The sequence below is a fragment of the Rhinopithecus bieti genome, unplaced genomic scaffold (genome assembly GCF_001698545.2).
Source record: "Rhinopithecus bieti isolate Rb0 unplaced genomic scaffold, ASM169854v2 scaffold_25291, whole genome shotgun sequence".
Classification (NCBI taxonomy): Eukaryota; Metazoa; Chordata; class Mammalia; order Primates; family Cercopithecidae; genus Rhinopithecus; species Rhinopithecus bieti.
The window spans coordinates 68,805-88,306 of NW_016811667.1; the positions used below are offsets into that span (position 1 = coordinate 68,805).

At 37.7% G+C, this 19,502-nt stretch overlaps 1 protein-coding gene across 1 annotated transcript in view; it reads right to left on the reverse strand.

Annotated features, from left to right (window-relative positions):
- Positions 1 to 14,491, reverse strand: part of CC2D2B (coiled-coil and C2 domain containing 2B) — a 51,068-nt gene extending 36,577 nt beyond the window's left edge. Inside the window, 6 exon segments of the mRNA XM_017894524.1 lie at positions 366 to 406; positions 6,726 to 6,835; positions 7,577 to 7,697; positions 10,092 to 10,262; positions 11,306 to 11,397; positions 14,442 to 14,491. Of these exon segments, the coding sequence (XP_017750013.1) occupies positions 366 to 406; positions 6,726 to 6,835; positions 7,577 to 7,697; positions 10,092 to 10,262; positions 11,306 to 11,382 (520 nt within the window). The 5' untranslated portion in view covers positions 11,383 to 11,397; positions 14,442 to 14,491.
- Between the last annotated feature and the right edge of the window lie 5,011 nt (positions 14,492 to 19,502).

The following is a 19,502-nucleotide window of genomic DNA, read 5'->3' on the forward strand; positions in this document are numbered from 1 at the left end:
TTTTTTTAGAGACAGGGGTCTATCTTGCCCAGGCTGATCTTGAACTGCTGGGCTCAAGTGATCCTCCCACCTCAGCCTCTTGAGTAGCTGGGCCTACAGGTTGTACCACCACACTTGGCTGGACCCAGTTCTGACAAACTCCAAAGACCAGGTCTTTTCAGTGTACAGCTGCCACTGACATTACTTGTTGAATCTTGTTGCTTAAGGAAGCAACCACTATTTCAAAGGATCTTCAACAGCTTCTGTAACTTTTTGAAACCTACAAGCAATGATGATTGAAAAATGCTAGTTGAGTTTAGAGAACAATTTTAAGTGGAAGTTTCCTTATATTTCCTAGTGATAAAATAACTAGCTGACTCCCCTACTTTGTTCCTCAAGGATTTCCTTTCCTTGATGTTGCCAGAACCTAAGAAAGGGCAGGGGAGGCAATATTTATTTACAACAGTACGCTAGCAGGAGAAAGGACAACTGTCATCCTTACAACTTTTTTTAGCTTATTAGTCTATTCCTGACATCACTTAAGTCCTTCTGCATTATTTTGCATTCTGTATTCTATTAAAATGTTCTTCAAATGTTACCATAATTCTTCCTCCAGGAAGGGCTCATGGAGCTAATTAATATTATTTATTACTTATAAATATTATTTATTATGACTACTTATCAATTTGCTTGTGGTTTTTGTTCACTAAACTGTCACAAGAAGAGGGGAGTTGGGGTCTTATACCAAAGGCATCAAAAAGTAGTAGCTGGATGGTTTTGCCTTATCCAAAGCCTGCGATCCACTTGGTTGTACTCCACATTGTTCTTGGCCTATTTCACTGCTATAATTGCAAGGATGTAAACACTCCCAAATCTTCTCATTAGTTCACTTATAAGTTTATGTATCTTATTGACTGTTTTATGTTCTCCTAAATTTATTTAATACAGTATACTTCTTCTAACTCTAATGTCTACATTAATATTCCAAGTATTTCCAAACACACATGACCACATATTTTACATTTACAAACTTTTCAAACAAATACATTTTATACGTTAATTATTTAACTTGATATTATGTGATATTATATAATAGATTTCCCTTTAAGTCAATAATTTCCTTCACACACAAAGAATAAATAGTTCAAGAAAGCAAGTGTCAGAGAACAATGCAAAGTGAGAGGTACAAGATTCAGACAGGCAGCCAAATAACAAGAATATCTGTTTAGGAACTCTGGCCAACAACTCTGAAGATATAATTGAGCCTATGTTGAATCCGGAAGAATGAATTTGATTTCTGCTAATAGGAGAAGTTCCATAGCATCTAAGCTAACAAAATTCTAAGGTGTTTTTCGTTATAGTTCCCCTACCCCTAAGTTGAAATAATGGCACAAACAGGGTCTCCTTTTCTTTGCAAATCCTGTTTAGGATTTGAAGCCTTTCACTTTCAGAAGGGGTGGCTGGGATGTGAATGTTTACATAGCCTCCAAGATGTCATCACATATATGCAAGTGATTATGTCAGTTCTTCTGAGTTCCTTTAGCCTTTGTTAGTGGGGGATATACGTTAACATAGGCATCGGACAAAGCATAGAGATCCCATAAAATCATATAAACTGTGAACTAATATGAAATATAAAATATTCATAAGAAATTATAGAAAATATAGAAAAATAATATAAAATGATGGCTAATCCGTAAGACAATCCTGCTCTACGTGCATGAATAAGAAGCCAATTTTCCCACCTTTCAAAATAAAAAGAAACATATTAATTGAAAAAATGTTTAGATGTTTAATAGCTACACATACCTGCTCATGAAAGAAATCTATACCCAGCAGTAAAGCATAGCAATACTAAAGGAAGTGGCAATGGAATTAGATTCATTTTACTGGGTCATGAGTGTGTGTATGTGTGTGTCCCTAAACACCACATAAAGGATTATTCTAGTCTATATCTATTTTGTTCCTTCTTGGTAGCAAGCAGGAACATAGGTGTATATTTCTTTTTGGATTTAAAAATCTGATTTATTAACTATTTTAATTAAAATACTTTTATATACAGGAATATTATTCAAAAAGATATCCTCACTCATTCTTCAGAAAATGCAATGGTCTAAAATTTTAATGCAAGTTGACATATGTTCTAAAGTAAGGAAAGTAAAGGAGGACCACTGTTAATTAAAGATTTTTTAAAAGGACATACCATAAAGGAAAGGACTGGCACAATTTAAAACTTCTTTTCATCAAAATACGTCATAAAGAAAATGAAAAGTCAAGTCATTAGGGAAAGATAGTTTTAACACATATAACTGACAAAGGGCTGGTATCCATAATATATAAGAACTGCTTCCAAAAAAAAAAATAAAGACAGGCCAGGCACGGTGACTCACACCTGTAATCCCAGCACTTTGGGAGGCCAAGGCGGGCGGATGACGAGGTCAGGAGATAGAGACCATCCTGGCTAACACGGTGAAACCCTGTCTCTACTAAAAATGCAAAACAAATTAGCAGGGCGAGGTGGCAGGTGCCAGTACTCCCAGCTACTCGGGAGGCTGAGGCAGGAGAATGGCATGAATCCGGGAGGTGGAGCTTGCAGTGAGCCGAGATCACACCACTGCACTCCAGCCTGGCCGACAGAGCAAGATTCCATCTCAAAAATAAATAAATAAATAAATACAAAACAATAGAAAAATAGAGAAAAGTATCCTTTCGGCTAGAGCAGCCATCTTCCATTGTTCGCCAAAATGACGAACACAAAGGAAAAGAGGAAAGGTACCTGCTGTTTTTTCTCTAGGCCTTTTAGAAAACATGGAGTTGTTTATTTGGCCATGTATATGCGAATCTGTAAGAAAGGTGATATTGTAGACATCAAGGGAATGGGTACTGTTCAAAAAGGAATGCCCACAAGTGTTACCATGGCAAAATTGGAAGAGTCTGTAATGCTATTGGCATTGTTGTAAACAAATAAGGGCAAGATTCTTGCCAAGAGAATGAATGTGTGTATTGAGCACATAAGCACTCTAATAGCGGAGATAGCTTCCTGAAACATGTGAAGGAAAATGATCAGAAAAAGAAGCCAGAGAGAAAGGTACCTGGGTTCAACTGAAGCACCAGCCTGCTCCACTCAGAGAAGTGCCCTTTGTGAGAATCAATGGGAAGGAGGCTGAGCTGCCGGAACCTATTCCCTATGAAGTCATGGCATAATTGGTGTTAAAAAAAAATGATCATAAAAGACCTCTGGACTGCAAAAATGTTTCTCTTCATTGAGTAGAAGTGTGGTGTCCTCTCCTTCAAATAAATATTTAAAGCAAATTTTAATTGTATCCTAATTCACTATGTAATGTCTTTACTAGTCAAACTCAATGTATTTCTTGCTTAGATGTGACGTGGCTTATTGTGCAACAAATTACTCAATTGGTTAGAAAACAGCTAGATATTATTTATGAAATATTTGTACTGGTTTGAAGATAGTCCCTCTAAATCATCATGGAAGAAATAAAATAATTTCCAAAAAGAAGAAAAATAGACAAAAGTAATGAAAGGGCATTTCACAGAAAAGAAAATACCAATGGCCAATGAACCTATGAAAAGAAGCTCAATATGGATAAGTAAGTGAACTGTGATACATCCATACAATAGAATATTATGCAGGAGTAAAAGAAGTAAGCAATCAAGCTATAAAAGACATGGAGAAAACTTACAGGCATGTTTTTCATGGAAGAAAGCCAATCTGAAATGGCTCCATACTGTATGATTTCAACTATAAGACTACGATGGCTAATTCTATGTGTCAACTGGGCTAGGCCACAGTTTCTATATATTTGGTCAAACATTATTCTAGATGTTTATCTGAAGATTTTTGTTTTGTTTTGCTTTTTGTTTTTGAGACAGAGTCTCCCTCTGTTGCCCAGGCCAGAGTGCAGTGGTGTGATCTCTGCTCACTGCAACCTCTGCCTCCTGAGTTCAAGTGATTCTCCTGCCTCAGCCTCCCAACTAGCTGGGATTACAGGTGCTCACCAGCATGGCTAGATAATTTTTGTATTTTTAGTAGAAACGGGGTTTCACCCTGTTGGCCAGGCTGGTCTTGAACTCCTGACCTCAAGTGATCTGCCCGCCTTGGCCTCGCAAAGTGCTGGGATTACAGACATGAACTACCGCGCCTGGCTTCTGAAGGTATTTTTTAGGTACAGTTTAAGCCAGTCGACTTTGAGTAAAGCAGATCATCCTCCATGATAAGGGTGGACCTTAGCCAATCAGTTGAAAGCCTTAATAGACAAAAGACTGATCTCCCCCGTGGAAAAGGGAATTCTGCCAGCAGATTTCCTTCAGACTTAAACTGCAACTCTTTCCCGAGTCTCCAGCTTGCCATCCTACCCTGCAGATTGTGGGCTTGCCAGCCTCCACAATCATGTGAGCCAATTCCTTAAAATAAGTCTCTCGCTCTCTCTTTCTCTCTCTCTGTCTACATCCTATTGCTTCTGTTTCTCTGGAGAACCTTGATGTACACAATGACATTCTTTAAAGGGCAAAACTGTGAAGGTAGTAAAAAGATCAGTGGTTTGCAAGGTTCCAGGGGGAGGGAGGGATGAACAGACAGAGCACACAGGATGTTTAGGGGAGTGAAACCATTCTGTGTGATACTATAATGGTAGAAACATGTCACTGTACATTTGTCAAAACCTATAGAATGTACAACACCAAGAGTGAACCCTAATGTTAACTATGGACTATGGTTGATGATGTATCAATGTTGGCTCATTGATTATAACAAATATCACACAACGCAGATGTTGAGGGAGGCTGTGTGTGTGCTGTGGTGAGAGGGTTAACTCTGTACTTCCCACCCGGTTTTCTTGTGAGCCTAAAATTGCTCTAAAAATAAAGTCTCTTAATTAAAAAAAAAATTGAAAAAAAAACCCTGCCTCTTTAAAAAGAAAAAATTATAAATTAAAACACAATGAGAATATAATTTTAGATCCACCATATTGAGAAAAATAATTTTTAAAATACAAAATATTATTGAAGACATGGCACAAAAGGAAATTGTATATACTGCTGTTGGGAGTGTATATTGATATAATCACTTTAGAAAAGAGTTTGGCATTGTCTAGTAAAGTTGAAGCTGACTTCAGCTACAACCTAGCAATTCCACTTTTGAACACATATCCTAGAAAACAGGTTCTCAAAGTGTCACCTGACTAGTACCATTAGAACCACCTGGGAACTTGCTAAAGATGGAATTATCAGACCCTACCCCAGACCTACTGAATTAGAAACTAGAGAAGTAGGCTTACCAATCTGTGTTTTAAGAAGCAGGCCAAGTGTGGTGGCTCATGCCTGTAATCCCAGCACTTTGGGAGGCCAGGCAGGAGGATCACTTGAGTCCAAGAGTTTGACACCAGCCTGGGCAACATAGTGAGACCCTAGTGCTACAAAAATAACAATTTTTAAAAAATTAGCTGGGTGTGATGGTACATTTCTGTAGTCTCCACTACTTGGGAGGCTGAGGCAGGAGAATCACTTAAGTCCAGGAGTTTGAGTCAGTGAGCTATGATTATACTACTGCACTTCAGCCTGGGCAACAGAGTGAGATCCTGTCCTAAAAAAAAAAAAAGCTGTCTAGATGATTCAAATACATTAAAAAGCTCTGAGAGCCACTATCTTAAAAAGAAACTCTTGCACATGTGCTCCAGAAGACAAGTACAAGAATGTCCAAAGCAATATTGCTTGCAATGGCAAAACTAGCAAAAGACAAATGTTCATCAACAGAAGAAAGTATAAATAAATTATGGCATTTTTATACAACAGAATGCAATACAGAAGTAAAAATAAATAAATAACAATGTCTTAGTTCATTTTGTGCTGCCATAACAGAGTATCTGAGACTAGGTCATTTATAAAGAACAGAAATTTATTTCCTACAATTATGGAGGCTGCAAAGTTCAAAATCAAGATGTCAGCATCTGGTGTCTGGTGAGGGCCTTCTTGCTGTGTCGTCACATAGTGGAAGGTGGAAGGGAAAAAGGGGACAAATGCTGTGTCCTTACATGGCAGAAGAGTAGAAGAAAGTGAACCTACACTGCAAGCCCTTTTTATAATGACATTATTCATAAGGGTGGAGTTCTCATGGCCTAAAACACCTCCCATTAGGCCTCACTTCCCAACATTGGGAGTTAAGTTTTCAACACATGAATTTTGGGGAGCACATTTAGACCACAGCAAACAGCTACAAGCATGAACATGGATGAATCTTTCAAAATAATTAAGATTAAAGAAACAAGATTACAGAAGAATACACAAATATAACTCAATTTATATAAAGTTGAAAACATACATAAGTAAATAATACATACTTAGGGATGAATATCTATGAAGTAAAATCATACAGGAGAGAAAGAATGATAAACACAAATTCATGGTTATTACCTCTGGGGAGAAAGAAAGAAGATGCCGTTAGGTAATGGCACAAAGGGCCTTCTAAGGTGTTGGTAATATTATATTTTTTTAAGCTGGATGGTAAATAAATAGGTATTCATTTTATTACTTTTCTTTAGAACTTATGTTTATTATACATATAGATTATATATTATGCTCTACAATATACATTATTGGTTATGTGCATCAAATATTTCATAATTTAAAAGCTTAAAGCCTATTTCAATAATTATTTTCAATAAGTGGCTCAAGAAAATAATTTTGTTATTGCTCTTTTTTTAGGAGCTATGGAAAAATGAACTCCAACTTACATAAAATCTACTTTAATTTCCTCATTCCAGCATGGATGAGATCCACTTGCTGTATTGGTTTGGTATACAGTGTGCTGGAAAGAAACTTCCACGAATGGATTTACAGTATCCTGAAACACAGAATAAACATTGACTAGATTTTGAAATACTGTATATAGTCGATAAAGATAGAGGCCTAGGAACTTACTTGGCAAATATACGGCTTAATTTTTCTAGTTTTTCAAATGGCCATTATTTATTTATCTATTGAATAAACATCTATTGTGTCTATTCTATATCAGGTACTTTTCTAGGATCTAAAGATAAACAGAACTTTCTCTTAAGGATTTTAAAGTCTATCAGGAGAAAACATACAGGTAAACAAACAAGTGCAATGAAATGTGAGAAATTAGAGAAATATCTTTAAGGTATGAAAATTATTCAGGAAAAGGAACTATTAACTTTTGGGGGGGGTGACAATAAGGAGAGTATCATTGTTTGAGCGTGTGCTTTGAAACTTTAAGTCGTAGTTCATTTGGACAATAACATGGATATGTGTCGAGGCCATTCCAGGCAAAGGAAACAACTAGTAGGGCCCTCGTGGAACAAGGAGTAGCATGATATGCAAGATAGAGAGAGATGAGGCTGATTGTAGGCGTGGGCCTGATTCCTGAAGATTTTGTAGCCATTTTAAGGAGCTTATACCTTATCATATAGACCCTGAGAGCAGGGAATGAAATGATTAGAATTACATTTTATAAACGCCACCTTTACTGTGTCATGGAAAATAAACTGGAAGCCAAAGAAAATATAGATGGAGAGATGAATTAAGAGTCAATTGTAATTTAAAATAAACATAAACACTATTGTACTTTATAGAAGTGTTAAATACTTATCTCATGTAAGATCTCATCCGAGGCTACTGATTTGATTGTTTCTTTGTGTCTGAGGCAAGATACAGATGATTTCGAACAAGTAGGCATATCCAAGGCTCTTCAGGAAAAACAATATAGAGACATACACCTTCATTAGTTTTAATATTAGTTTTGGTAGGAGTGGGTGGGTTTTTCCTGTGCTTATGAAGATATATAAGTCAGTATCTATGGTTCTTACTGAGTTTGCTTTGAATTGTCTTATCATGTGTGGTTACAGCTAAACATTTGATAATTACTACTCTGGAAGCGCAACTCCTAAATACTGAACTATGGATTAGATCTGGTCTATGATAAAATATTCACAGGTATTCAGTAAAAGGGGAAGAAAGGGCAAGTTATTCATGATGGATGTCAATTAAATATATATTGTGGATGGAAGATTACCCAGGTGCCAAGGCAAGAGACTGAAGGCACAAACTGTTGCAGTGTAATAAAGAAAATAGTTAGAATAAGAATAGTTACAATACAAATTAGATATAGAGATGATCATGGATATTATCAGTCATTAGTATAAACGTTATTAATCATTAGCTTTTAATATTATTCTTTGTTGTATTACTAACATAACCAAGGAATAACCGGCGGGTATAGGGTCAGGTGCTGAAGGGACATTGTGAGAAGTGACCTAGAAGGCAAGAGGTGAGCCCTCTGTCACGCCCGCATAAGGGCCACTTGAGGGCTCCTTGATCAAGCGGCAACGCCAGTGCCTGGGAAGGCACCCGTTACTTAGCAGACCACGAAAGGGAGTCTCGTTTCCTTAGAGGAGTCAGGGAACACTCTGCTCCACCAGCTTCTTGTGGGAGGCTGGATATTATGAAGTCCTGTTGCAGTCATCCGGAGGCCTAAACCCCTCCCTGTGGTGCTGTGCTTCAATGGTCAAGCTCCTTGTCCACTTTCATGCTCCTCCCACACTCCTGGTTCCTCTTTGAAGTTCTTAGAAGATAGCGGTAGAAGAAATAGTGAAAGTCTTAAAGACTTTGATCTTTCTTACAAGTGCCATAGAAGAAAATGCTGATGTATGCTGCCTTCTGTCTCTGCTTTGGCTACCTAAAAGGGAAGGGCCCCCTGTCCCATGATCATGTGACTTTCTTGACCTTATCAATCACTTGGACGACTCACCCTCCTTACCCTGCCCCCTTGTCTTGTATGTAATATCAGTGCGCCCAGCCATTTGAGGCCACTACCAGTCTCCGCGTCTTGGTGGTAGTGGTCCCCCCGGCCCAGCTATTTTCTCTTCATCTCTTTGTCTTGTGTCTTTGTTTCTTATGATCTCTCATCTCCGCACATGGGGAGAACACCCACTAAGCCCCACAGGGCTAGACCATACTATATATATATATATACACACACACACTATATATATATATATATATTACAAGTTATACTTTAAGAATATATCCTTCCTACTTTTTTGGTGTTACAATATTCTTTTTTTTTTTTTTAACAGCAGGATGCTTATAGAAAATGGTGGGGATTTTATATGTCTTTATTTCACAAAACAGCCTTTGAAATATGCATTTGTTTTGAGCATATTTAATTATTTTAGATGAACAAGACTGTAATTTGTAAGATATTGGCAAAATCTTTAAGAGATGTTAACTATAGATTAGTAGCCAGTAAGCAAAGCGTTTTTCATAGGAAGAATTCATGAGTTGTGATAAGCATAAATGTAAGCAAGCAGGGCACATGTATTGAATACAGACAGAGGGGAATGCCTAACATTCTTAAGGCATTTGGGTACTAAATATTAGTAATACACAAATCATACTGACACTAAACATATGACACATTAAATATCCAGGATACACTAAATACACGTGGGCACTTAATATTCATGATGCTGTACTTTGCCCATCCACTGGTGATGTCCACTCTGGCCCCATGTATCCTCTGCCCCCAAAACACAAATAAAACCCACTGGGGCACATACAATTTGTAGATGTTACCTAAAAATAGCAGGTCTAAAACACAGCAGGGTGCAACTGTAGCAATTCTGATTTTACACACCATTCCACATTTGCTTCACAGCTTTCCTGGGGCATTTCCCAAAACAAAATTAGTGTCCCACTCATTTTCTCCAGCTTTCTGCTTCCAGTACTGAGAGAGTCAGTGGCATGGAATAGGGCAGTTGGCAGCAGAAGCTTCAGAATTTTCACAACAGGGAATAGAGACAAAGGCATTTACTTGATACAGTATAAGAAGGTGAGAATACAGCCCATACCCTCAAAATATACATGTTAAAGTTACTCTGGGAATCTTGAACCTCAGAAAACTCTTAATACATGGCACTGACAGTAGGTTTGACTATGCAAATGAAGATTTCAATTTTCATTCATTTTATGTATGTGGAGCATTAACAACATGCAAAGGTTTACAAATAGAACAGCATGGAGATTTATCACATTTAAGGTAGACCTTTTGCAACTCTAAAAATTGGGGCATATTGCCTTACCTATTAATTGTTGTTTTTCTGGTAGGAATATTATAGGCCCTCACTATTCGGACAAGAATCTTAATATCTCCATCAGAGATTGTCTGCGCTCTGACTTTTTTCCTTTCTTTCCTCTGAGGTTTTAACTTTCTCCGTGGTTCAACAAAGTGACAAACTGCATCTGTCAATTGGCTAAAGAGTAAAAATTGATCATTAGCCTCGTTTGTTTTCTTGGTTTTAAAAGGTATCAGTGTTTTGAGTAATTGAAATGAGACCATTATTCTGAACCATATTCTCTGCATTATGGAGGGGAGACCGAATTGTCTTAAACTCAAGGAGAAATCTTTTTCTTAGCATAGGAAGGAAGAGATGCTATGTTCCCTCATGTTGAGAGAGACCGTGATTGCTCCGTGCCCTTTGGGTACATGGTCCCAACAGAGACGTGGACATGGAGAGGTAAAGCCAGGAAACATGATGATCTTTTGGAAGATTATTCATTGTTCAGGAATCATTCTCTTGAAAGTGCCCAAATATTAACATTTTCTACATGGCTCTGAAACTAGAATTAGTTGTATATGCCGCCAACCTGGGCAACACAAATCCATAGACTTATAGTTTTATGTTCACACTCATTTTTCCCTCAAGGACTGAAAAGTAAAACACACTAGAGTGCAGCATCCTACATGAGTTAGAGCCTTATTGGTCATTCCGAGTCTGCATGTGTCCTCCAGGGAGTGTTCCCACCCTTAGTTCACAGATAGAACAGTATGAGAATTGAGTGACTTCACCAAACGCTCTCCCAGCTGCTGCCTGTGCATCTCAGCACCTTTGTACAGCTGAGGATTCTCTGTTTTGCAAAGGGGAGATTACAGGCTTAGCATGGTGCTAGCAGCAACAACTTTCCCCATAGCAGTCTCAGGACAGGAAATCTTAGGGCAAAACTAATTTGGGACAAAGGTGTTTCTTGAATTTTTCTTTCTTGCCCTAAAACCTGTCTAAGGAGAGGGCAAAAAAACTGCCCCCAAATACTATATAATTGAAAATATATCATGTAGATATCCCAAAATGCAACTTTAAATTGACCAAATATTTTAAGTCATTGTATTTCACATTATAATCGGAAACCGCATCTTCTGACATATGGCTTAATCAAAATAAAAATAGAGAACTTAGAGGATTTTAAAGAGATTATCTTAAAGGTTTATATTTCATACTTAATAGTCTTTAGCAATTACCTTGTAGACACAATTTCTTCATAATCAGTCACAATATCTGACAAGTTACATTTGCTAATTTTAACAATTCTCTTCATTATCAACCTTCTCACCTAAAAAAATTTTAGAATTTAATAAATAAATGTATTATTTATATTTTAAGGTTAAGTATTTACAATGCTACTGGGGCCACTATATTTTACTCCTAATTTTTGCAAGCAATGAATGGAGTGGGGGATTAGACAAGTGAAAATACTATTCTGTTTGCTGCCATTATTAAAGTCATTTCCAACTTTCACACTGTCACACCAAAGGTAGTTTATTTCTTTCCACTTTTTTGTCCTTCTACATCCAGTTCATCTCATCCTAAACTCTTTGCTCTGTTATTGTTTTCCTCTAATTCACAGTGTATGTGGCCACAACTAGTTTTCACCAAAGGAGACGATTGCCCTGTGAATCCACTTCTACAATAACCACTAGTAATGGATGTGAGTCTTGATCTACAAACACAAGGAAATGTGATCCCATTTCTGTATTTCCTTCAAGTCAATCCTATTCTGACTTTAAGACCTCATTCTGGCAAGAAAGTCAGTGCTTGAAGGAAGCCATCTCCTTGAGCTCTTCCTACTTGGAGAACCCACAGACCTTAGTTCCTCCAAGGACTCTGAACATCTCCTTTTTAGTCTGAGGAAATCCTTCCTTTTCTCCTTTTACCGTCTTTAGTTTTTCAGATACAAAACCAGACAGAGGCAGGTCTGGAGGCAATTTTCTGCTTTCTGTCCTGTCAAAGATCATTCTGGAGACAACGTAACCTAGACCCTAGTTATCTCCTTGAAGCAGGTAGGAAAATGGAGTGGTGAGAGACGAATGGGAAAAACATAACTAACTCCTAAAAATTATCCTGCCACATGGACAACAAATTGTTTCCCTTGAAGGTGAACAAGATCTCGGTGGCCCCTTCACTGGCCACTGTCTCTCTCTTCTCCCACTCTCCCTTGGCACGATGCAGGCTGAGCTCCTGGCTGTTCCTCCCACAGGCCAGGTGTGCTTCTATGCCGAGTTTTCTACGCTGGTTCCATCGGCCTAGAATGATTTTTCCCTAAACTTCCATGGCTAGCTTCCTCGTCTCGTTTAGGTCTTTTGCAGAAGTGTTACCTTCTTACCAGATTCTTTGACTACTTCTATTTAAAATTGTGCCCCTGCTCACCCCAATGCCCCCCACCTCCGCCTCTGCCAGAACGCCTGTTCCCTCTTACTTTATTTTTCATAGCACCTTTCACTCTGTAACATACTAATAATGTGTCTCCCATTATCTGACTTATAGAATATATACTCAAGGAGCTCAGGAATTATAGTAGGTGCTCAATAAATATTTGTTGAATAAATTAATGAAATGGACAGATTGAAGAGATATGCTACCCTCTTAGAGAAAACGTTTCAGTAAAAGTTTTATCTAGTAATATTTGAGACTACTGGGACCTCATTCTGTACTGCTGTAACCCTGGCCTCAGCCATCACTGACTCCAGTAACACAGCAGGAAATGTAATGCACATAACTCACCTTTCCATGGGTTCCTCCCATGGAAGGATTTAGGTACCTATGGCCCTAATAGGCCTCCAGGAGCAAACTTTTCCAGTATCTTTGATTATAGTAATTATCCCATAAAACTACCAAACCTGTAGTTTCATTTTATTTTACTTTTCAAACCTGTAGTTTTAAACTGTCCTCAGATAGCAAAGAAGTCTTCACAAGGAGTTAAAATCTAAATACAAAATGTTTGGAAAGTGCCTTTCCGGGATTCCTGTATGAAGTTCAAGCATCCTCAGATACTTGCTCTCTTATGTCCTTCCTAACCGTCTGCTACCCTCCCTCCTGGGTTTCTCCTTACACAAAAAAGAAGAAACAGGATAAGAAGGATATGTGTTCTATTTTCTTATAAGCAAGAACACTTCTTTACTTCCCGAGACCACAAACTCACTATTAAAGCACATCCCAACTTAAAAAATAGGGCAAGCTAGTAAAGAAGAAGAGTCAGGGATGAGTGGGAAAAACAGCTGCCAGTGAAAAAGGGGGCTGTCTCATGCCTGGGAGAGCTACAGCAGTTCACATTCCATCTCACAGTCATGGTGTACGAACTAGAAGAATATTTGCAGTTTGATCTCATTTGCTCCTCACATTGGATGTAAAGCAAAGCAAGCATTAATATTGTCCGTTTTTATAAAAAATAAAGTGGGACTCAGTGATTTGGTTACTTGCCGGTGACACACAGGGTAGTAAGAACAAGTCTTTAGAACACACCTGCCTGGGGGTCTACTAGCTATACATGGTTGTCTCTCACCTGTCCCCATGAGGGATCTGGAATGTATCTCTTAGATCTTTCTGTAGCTTTCCCTGCTTCTTTTCAAATTACCCTGCAAGGCTGCTCTGGTGCTCTACAGCAAAGAAGATGTAGGTGGGTGAGAGTCTACTTTTGTAGGAGTTGTAGAAACCACCTCAGCTCCCGTCCTTTAATTCATTAATTTCTCAAACATTTATCAGCACTTTCTAAGTATAAGATACTATGCTAGGCACTAAGGAGCTGTAGATGTCGCGCCTGCACTAAGCTAACTAAGTCTAGTGGCGTGATGAGGGGTCGACAGAAATCAGGCATGAAATCCAGTGAAGGATTCCACTCAAACCTAGTTAAGGCTCTGCTAGAGTGTTTTGTATACGTTCACTATTTGGCTTTGTTTCAAAGCATATCTATTTTTCTAATACTGTCTGTGTGCCTTTGGTAGCTCCTTCATCCCTTCATCTCCTGAACTGCTATGGTCCATGACCTCATGAGGCACCAGTAAATACAGGAGTTCTGGCAAAATGATGGGGTATCTCTCAAGGTGAACTTTTAGAGTCAAAGAAGAGATGAGAAGTCTTTAAAATTTATGTTTAAACAGAAAAGTTTGGGATGTGCTTTAATAATGAGTTCACTGTCAATGAAGTAACCTAACTCTCATAAAGAGGTCTGAAAAGAACAGAAAACTCCTCAGTGATCTGAAAGAGGTGACGAGTGAGTGGATTCGTCCATCGGACTCTCTGGAAGGACTATAATACCATGGATCTAGCAGACAAGTTTTCACAAAAACAAATGCAAATATATTTCTGATACTGTGTGGTTACCTTTTTCAGCAAATTGGCAGAATTAATCCTTTGTGCTGTAATAGAATTTACAACCGAAATGGATACCTCCTTCTCTTTCTGACTTTCATACTCCTAAATACAGAATTGTTAGTTTCACTTCTTGAATGTAACAAAGAGTTTACGTATGACACATTGCAATAAATATCACTAGTCACTTCACTCCATGTGTAAGGCACTGGAAACACTCTGAGACTGAAAGAAGAAAACATTTCTTCTAGATTCTCCCACTGAGGATGAGCTAAAAACCAGTTTCTAACTATATTCTGTTTGGGTCTAGATTGAAGTCCATTCATCTTTTAAATTAGAGTAATGATTAAGAACAACATTTGTGACTGAGAAAATGATTTTTTAAAAAGTGAAGAGGATTGAGAAAAGATTCTTCATGTATGCATTTGCCCTGTATCACTAAAAACAAAATAAGTGGTTAAGAGCATGGGCATTGGAGGCAGACAGTCCCAGGTTCAAGTTGGCCCTGGCATTTACTAACTGGTGTGGTTTGGAAAAGCTGATTAACTGCTCCAGACCCCAGTTTCCTCTTCAATAATAATAATAATAATACCTCTGTCATAAGATTGTTTGTGAGACTTCATTGAAACAATATATGTAAAGGGCCTGGCATATAGTAAGTAGTCAACGTGTGTTGACTATAATCAATAATTTTAATATGACATATATAGTCAGTATAAGATTATTTTTCAGGATGCTTCATCTAAATAAAGTAAATTTGCATTTGTTATTTATGTATTTTCAGTATTATATATCCCCAAAGCACTTGGAAATGATTTTATATTATGGATATTATTAAAGACTATACAAAAATAATGAAGTAAATACTTTAGAATCTTCAGCCATGAAACAACGCATGCTCCATTATCTGAAGATAAGTTACTTGTCCTTCTAATTATCCATAAGAAATCCTGAAATTAATTCTTTTGCAAGTAAAACTTTTATTTAAGAAAATATTATATTGCCATTTCATACCACATTATTTACATTTTTTTTTTTTTTTTTTTTTGAGACGGAGTCTTACTCTGTTGCCCAGGCTGGAGTGCAGTGGTATGATCTCAATTCACTGCAACCTCTGCCTCCTGGGTTCAAGTGATTCTTCTGCCTCAGCCTCCCAAGTAGCTGGGATTACAGGTGTGTGCCGCCACACCTGGCTAATTTTTCTATTTTTAGTACAGACGGGGTTCCACCATATTGGTCAGGCTGGTCTCGAACCCCTGACCTTGTGATCTGCCCACCTCAGCCTTCCCAAGGGTTGGGATTACAGGTGTGAGCCACTGTGCCCGGCCTCACATCACTTTATTTAAAGTATTAAGTTGTAGGAGTTAACACAATACTCTGGATATTAATATTTTAATTTTATATACGTAGGGAATAACTTTTCTAATCTGTAGGCTTTTAATTTTAATGTTATAAAATTTATTAATCTGGCCAGACACTGTGGTTCACGCCTGTAATCCTAACACTGTGGGAGGCCAAGGCGGGTAGATCACTTAAAGTTAGGAGTTCAAGACCAGTCTGGGCAACATGACAAAACCCCATCTCTACTAAAAATACAAAAATTAGCTAGGCGTGGTGGTGCACACCTGTAGCCTCAGCTACTAGGGAGGCTGAGGCATGAGAATCACTTGAACCCAGGAGGTGGGGGTTGCAGTGAGCCGAGATCACGCCACTGCACTCCAGCCTGTGTGACAAAATGAGACTCCATCTCAAAGAAAAATTAATTAATCTTCTTTTTTATTATTTGTACTTTTCATGTCTTATTTAAGAAATACCTTTGTATCCCAAAACTGAAATGCCCATTTGAAGTTTTGCTTTTCACAAGTAATCTTCACTACACATGGTATTTATTTCTTTTCTGATATCTGAATCTAATTTTATTTCTTTCCACATATATGAATAATGATTCCAGGACCAGTTAATGCATCCTTCATTCTTTTCTAACTGAATTATAATGACAATGCTGTCAAATATAAAATTTCCACATATGCATAATAAGCCTATTCTATTTCTTTGGTTAGGAATTGCATTTCTATATTTACAGCTTAATATGGGTAGTTTTGGCAGTTTACAATGTTGACTCTTCCTATCAATGAACATTTACTCAGATTCTTTTGTATATCATTCAAAAATACTTCAAAATGTTATCTGTTGAGTTTTTGCACAACTTTTGTCAAATATATTCCTATGTATCTTACAGTCTTTATTGCTCTTACAAGTGATATATTTGTTAAATCACATTTTTAGTGGGGTTTTACTGGTATATTAGATGCTATTTATTTTTGTTTTTTTTTTTCATATTTTCAAACATATAGAAAAGTAGAAATATATATACACACACATGTGTATGTGGGTGTGTGTGTAATTTTTTTTTTTTTTAAGACAGGGTCTCACCCTGTCGCCCAGGCTGCAGTACAGTGGCAGGAGCTCAGCTTACTGTAGCCTTGACCTCAAGTGATCCTCCCACCTCAGCCTCCAAGTAGCTGGCACTACAGGTGTGCTCCACCATGCCCAGCTAATTTGTTTATGTTTTTGTAGAGATGAGGTCTCACTATTTTGCCCGGGTTGGTCTCAAACTGCTAGACTCAAACTATCCTTCTGCCTCGGCTTCCCAGAGTGCCGAGATTATAGGCATGAGTCACTGCACCTGACTGAAAAAAAGAAATATTAAAATTCATATCCCTACCCATTGATTAAATAATTAATATTTTATCATATTTGTTTTATTTGTTTTTATTTATTTTATTTTTGGCTAACATATTCTCAAGTAAATTATAGCCATCATGACACTTTAAGCGTCTCTAGATAAATACTTCAGTATGAATCTCCAAAGACTAAGGACGTGCTTCTACATAACCACAATGCCGTAAGCATCACCAGCAATTCTCCAATATTATCTAATATTTGATCCATATCCAAATTTCATCAAGTAGCAAACTTAAAGCAACTAATATGAAAAGCTAGCTTTATTTGATAGTATGCTAGAGCTGGCTGGCACCAGCTGGTGAGAACCTATTGTGCATTCCAGCTTTTGTTTTCTTTTAGAAATATTTTACAGATTCTAACATTGAGATGGGCCTTATAAGTAACGTTTAAGTTTATTGCGGTAGTGTCTCTCCCCCTTACTCCCAAAGCCGCTTTTAAATCGGTGATACATTTTATGATAACAAAAATACAATAGTTACATAAATTTAGAATATGCCTAAAGGATTTTGGCTGCTGAATACTGAATAGACTAGACAACACTAAATTGTAAAGTCAAGCTGAAGAATTTCTGGAATTTGGGAGATACGTACATTTTTAATGCCTATAGAGAAGGGAGGAAATCTGTCTACAGATTATTAGCTTAAAAAAAAAGAAATAAATTAAGATAGGGTTAAAGCAGCAAACTGTTAACATTATCATACAATAAGCCATATTCAAATAGAAACAAATACCTGGAAGAGAAAATCTGGAATCTCTGTATCATGGAGGGGCATTTGCTGTAGAAGGAAATTATCTAATTGACCTGCATTTCTAAGTTGCAATAGCTGGAAACGTTTACTCTTTGCCATTTTCTCTTCAGCAACAAAGTTAAATTCATCTTGCAACTGTTCAAGACGAAAATACTTTGGACTATCCTGCCCCTTAAGTCTCATGTACTGTAAAACATAAAAATGCAAAGTCTTTACTTAAAATATTAATTTTTTAAAATTCAGGAATTACTTCAAAAGACTTTTTCCCCCTCAACTGTGAGATGTGAGTGGCAATATAAGTAGGAAATGGAGCAGTTGAATTTGTAGTCTAGAACATAAAACAAAACAAAATAAAACAAAACAAAATAGCATCCAGCCTTTGTGGCTTTCCAACCTTTTCCCCGTCATGACTTACAAAGAAAACAAAAATATTTGTACTGTACACTGAATTTTGTATTGTACACTGATAGGACAGATGAGACTGTTCCTATCTGGTTGTCCTGAGTTGAGAGAGGATCAATACTTCTGTATACCTATAACCAATTCTGCACCTCAGCTGAGAAGCTCTAATCTAGGGAGCTTACTTGCAGCAATCTAATTTATGGGTTGTTTTATTCAACAAATGCAAATGTGAGTGTATAGTACATGCAAGGAATAGTGCTAGCTGCCATCAGAGAGACACAGATTTATTAGCTGTAGTTCCACAAGGAAAAATAAAATATATGAATGAATAACTACTGTAGGCCAGGTGCAGTGGCTCACACCTGTAATCCCAGCACTTTGGGAGGCCATGGCGGGTGGCTCACCTGAGGTCAGGAGTTCAAGATCAGCTTGGCCAACATGGTAAAACCCTCTGTCTATCAAAAATACAAAAATTAGCTGGGCACAGTGGCACGTGCCTGTAATCCCAGCTACACGGGAGGCTGAGGAAAGAGAATCGCTTGAACTTGGGAGGCGGAGGTTGTGGTGAGCCGAGATCACACCACTGCACTCCAGTCTGGCAACAGAATGAGACTCCGTCTAAAAAAAAAAAACCTACAGTAAAAGGCAAAATGAAATTAGAGTCATAAGAGTTGATTTTTTAAAAAAGTAGAAGAAAGGTTAACAGGAAAGCAAGGAAAGGAGATGCAGTGTCTAACTGAGGTTACCAGGGAAGCATTTATTAGACTTGCAGGGTGAATAAGGTAACTGTTATGGATGCCCTTCTAGGCAGAGCAGTGGCATGAATAAAGGTATGAAGAAAGCATGTGTGAGGTACATACAGCAGTTCAGTTGGCAATAAAGAGTAGAAGTGACTACATAAGAGAGTCTGAGAGAAGGAGTGTGTTTATAAATCATCTCAATATCTTCAGTATCTAATACTATGGCTGGCACATGGTAACTGCACAATAGATGTTAGCATAAAAGACTGTCAGATGTGCTGTGGCTGCTAAGTAGTAGTGGCAGAGGACCATCCATCAGGCCTAAAGGAGGAATTCTTTCAGTTGCTGAGTTTCTAATTGCCTTTACAGTATTGTACACTGGTTGAAAATGGTCTCTGTCCTCAGATTTACTTTTACATAAACCCTAGAGCCTAGAA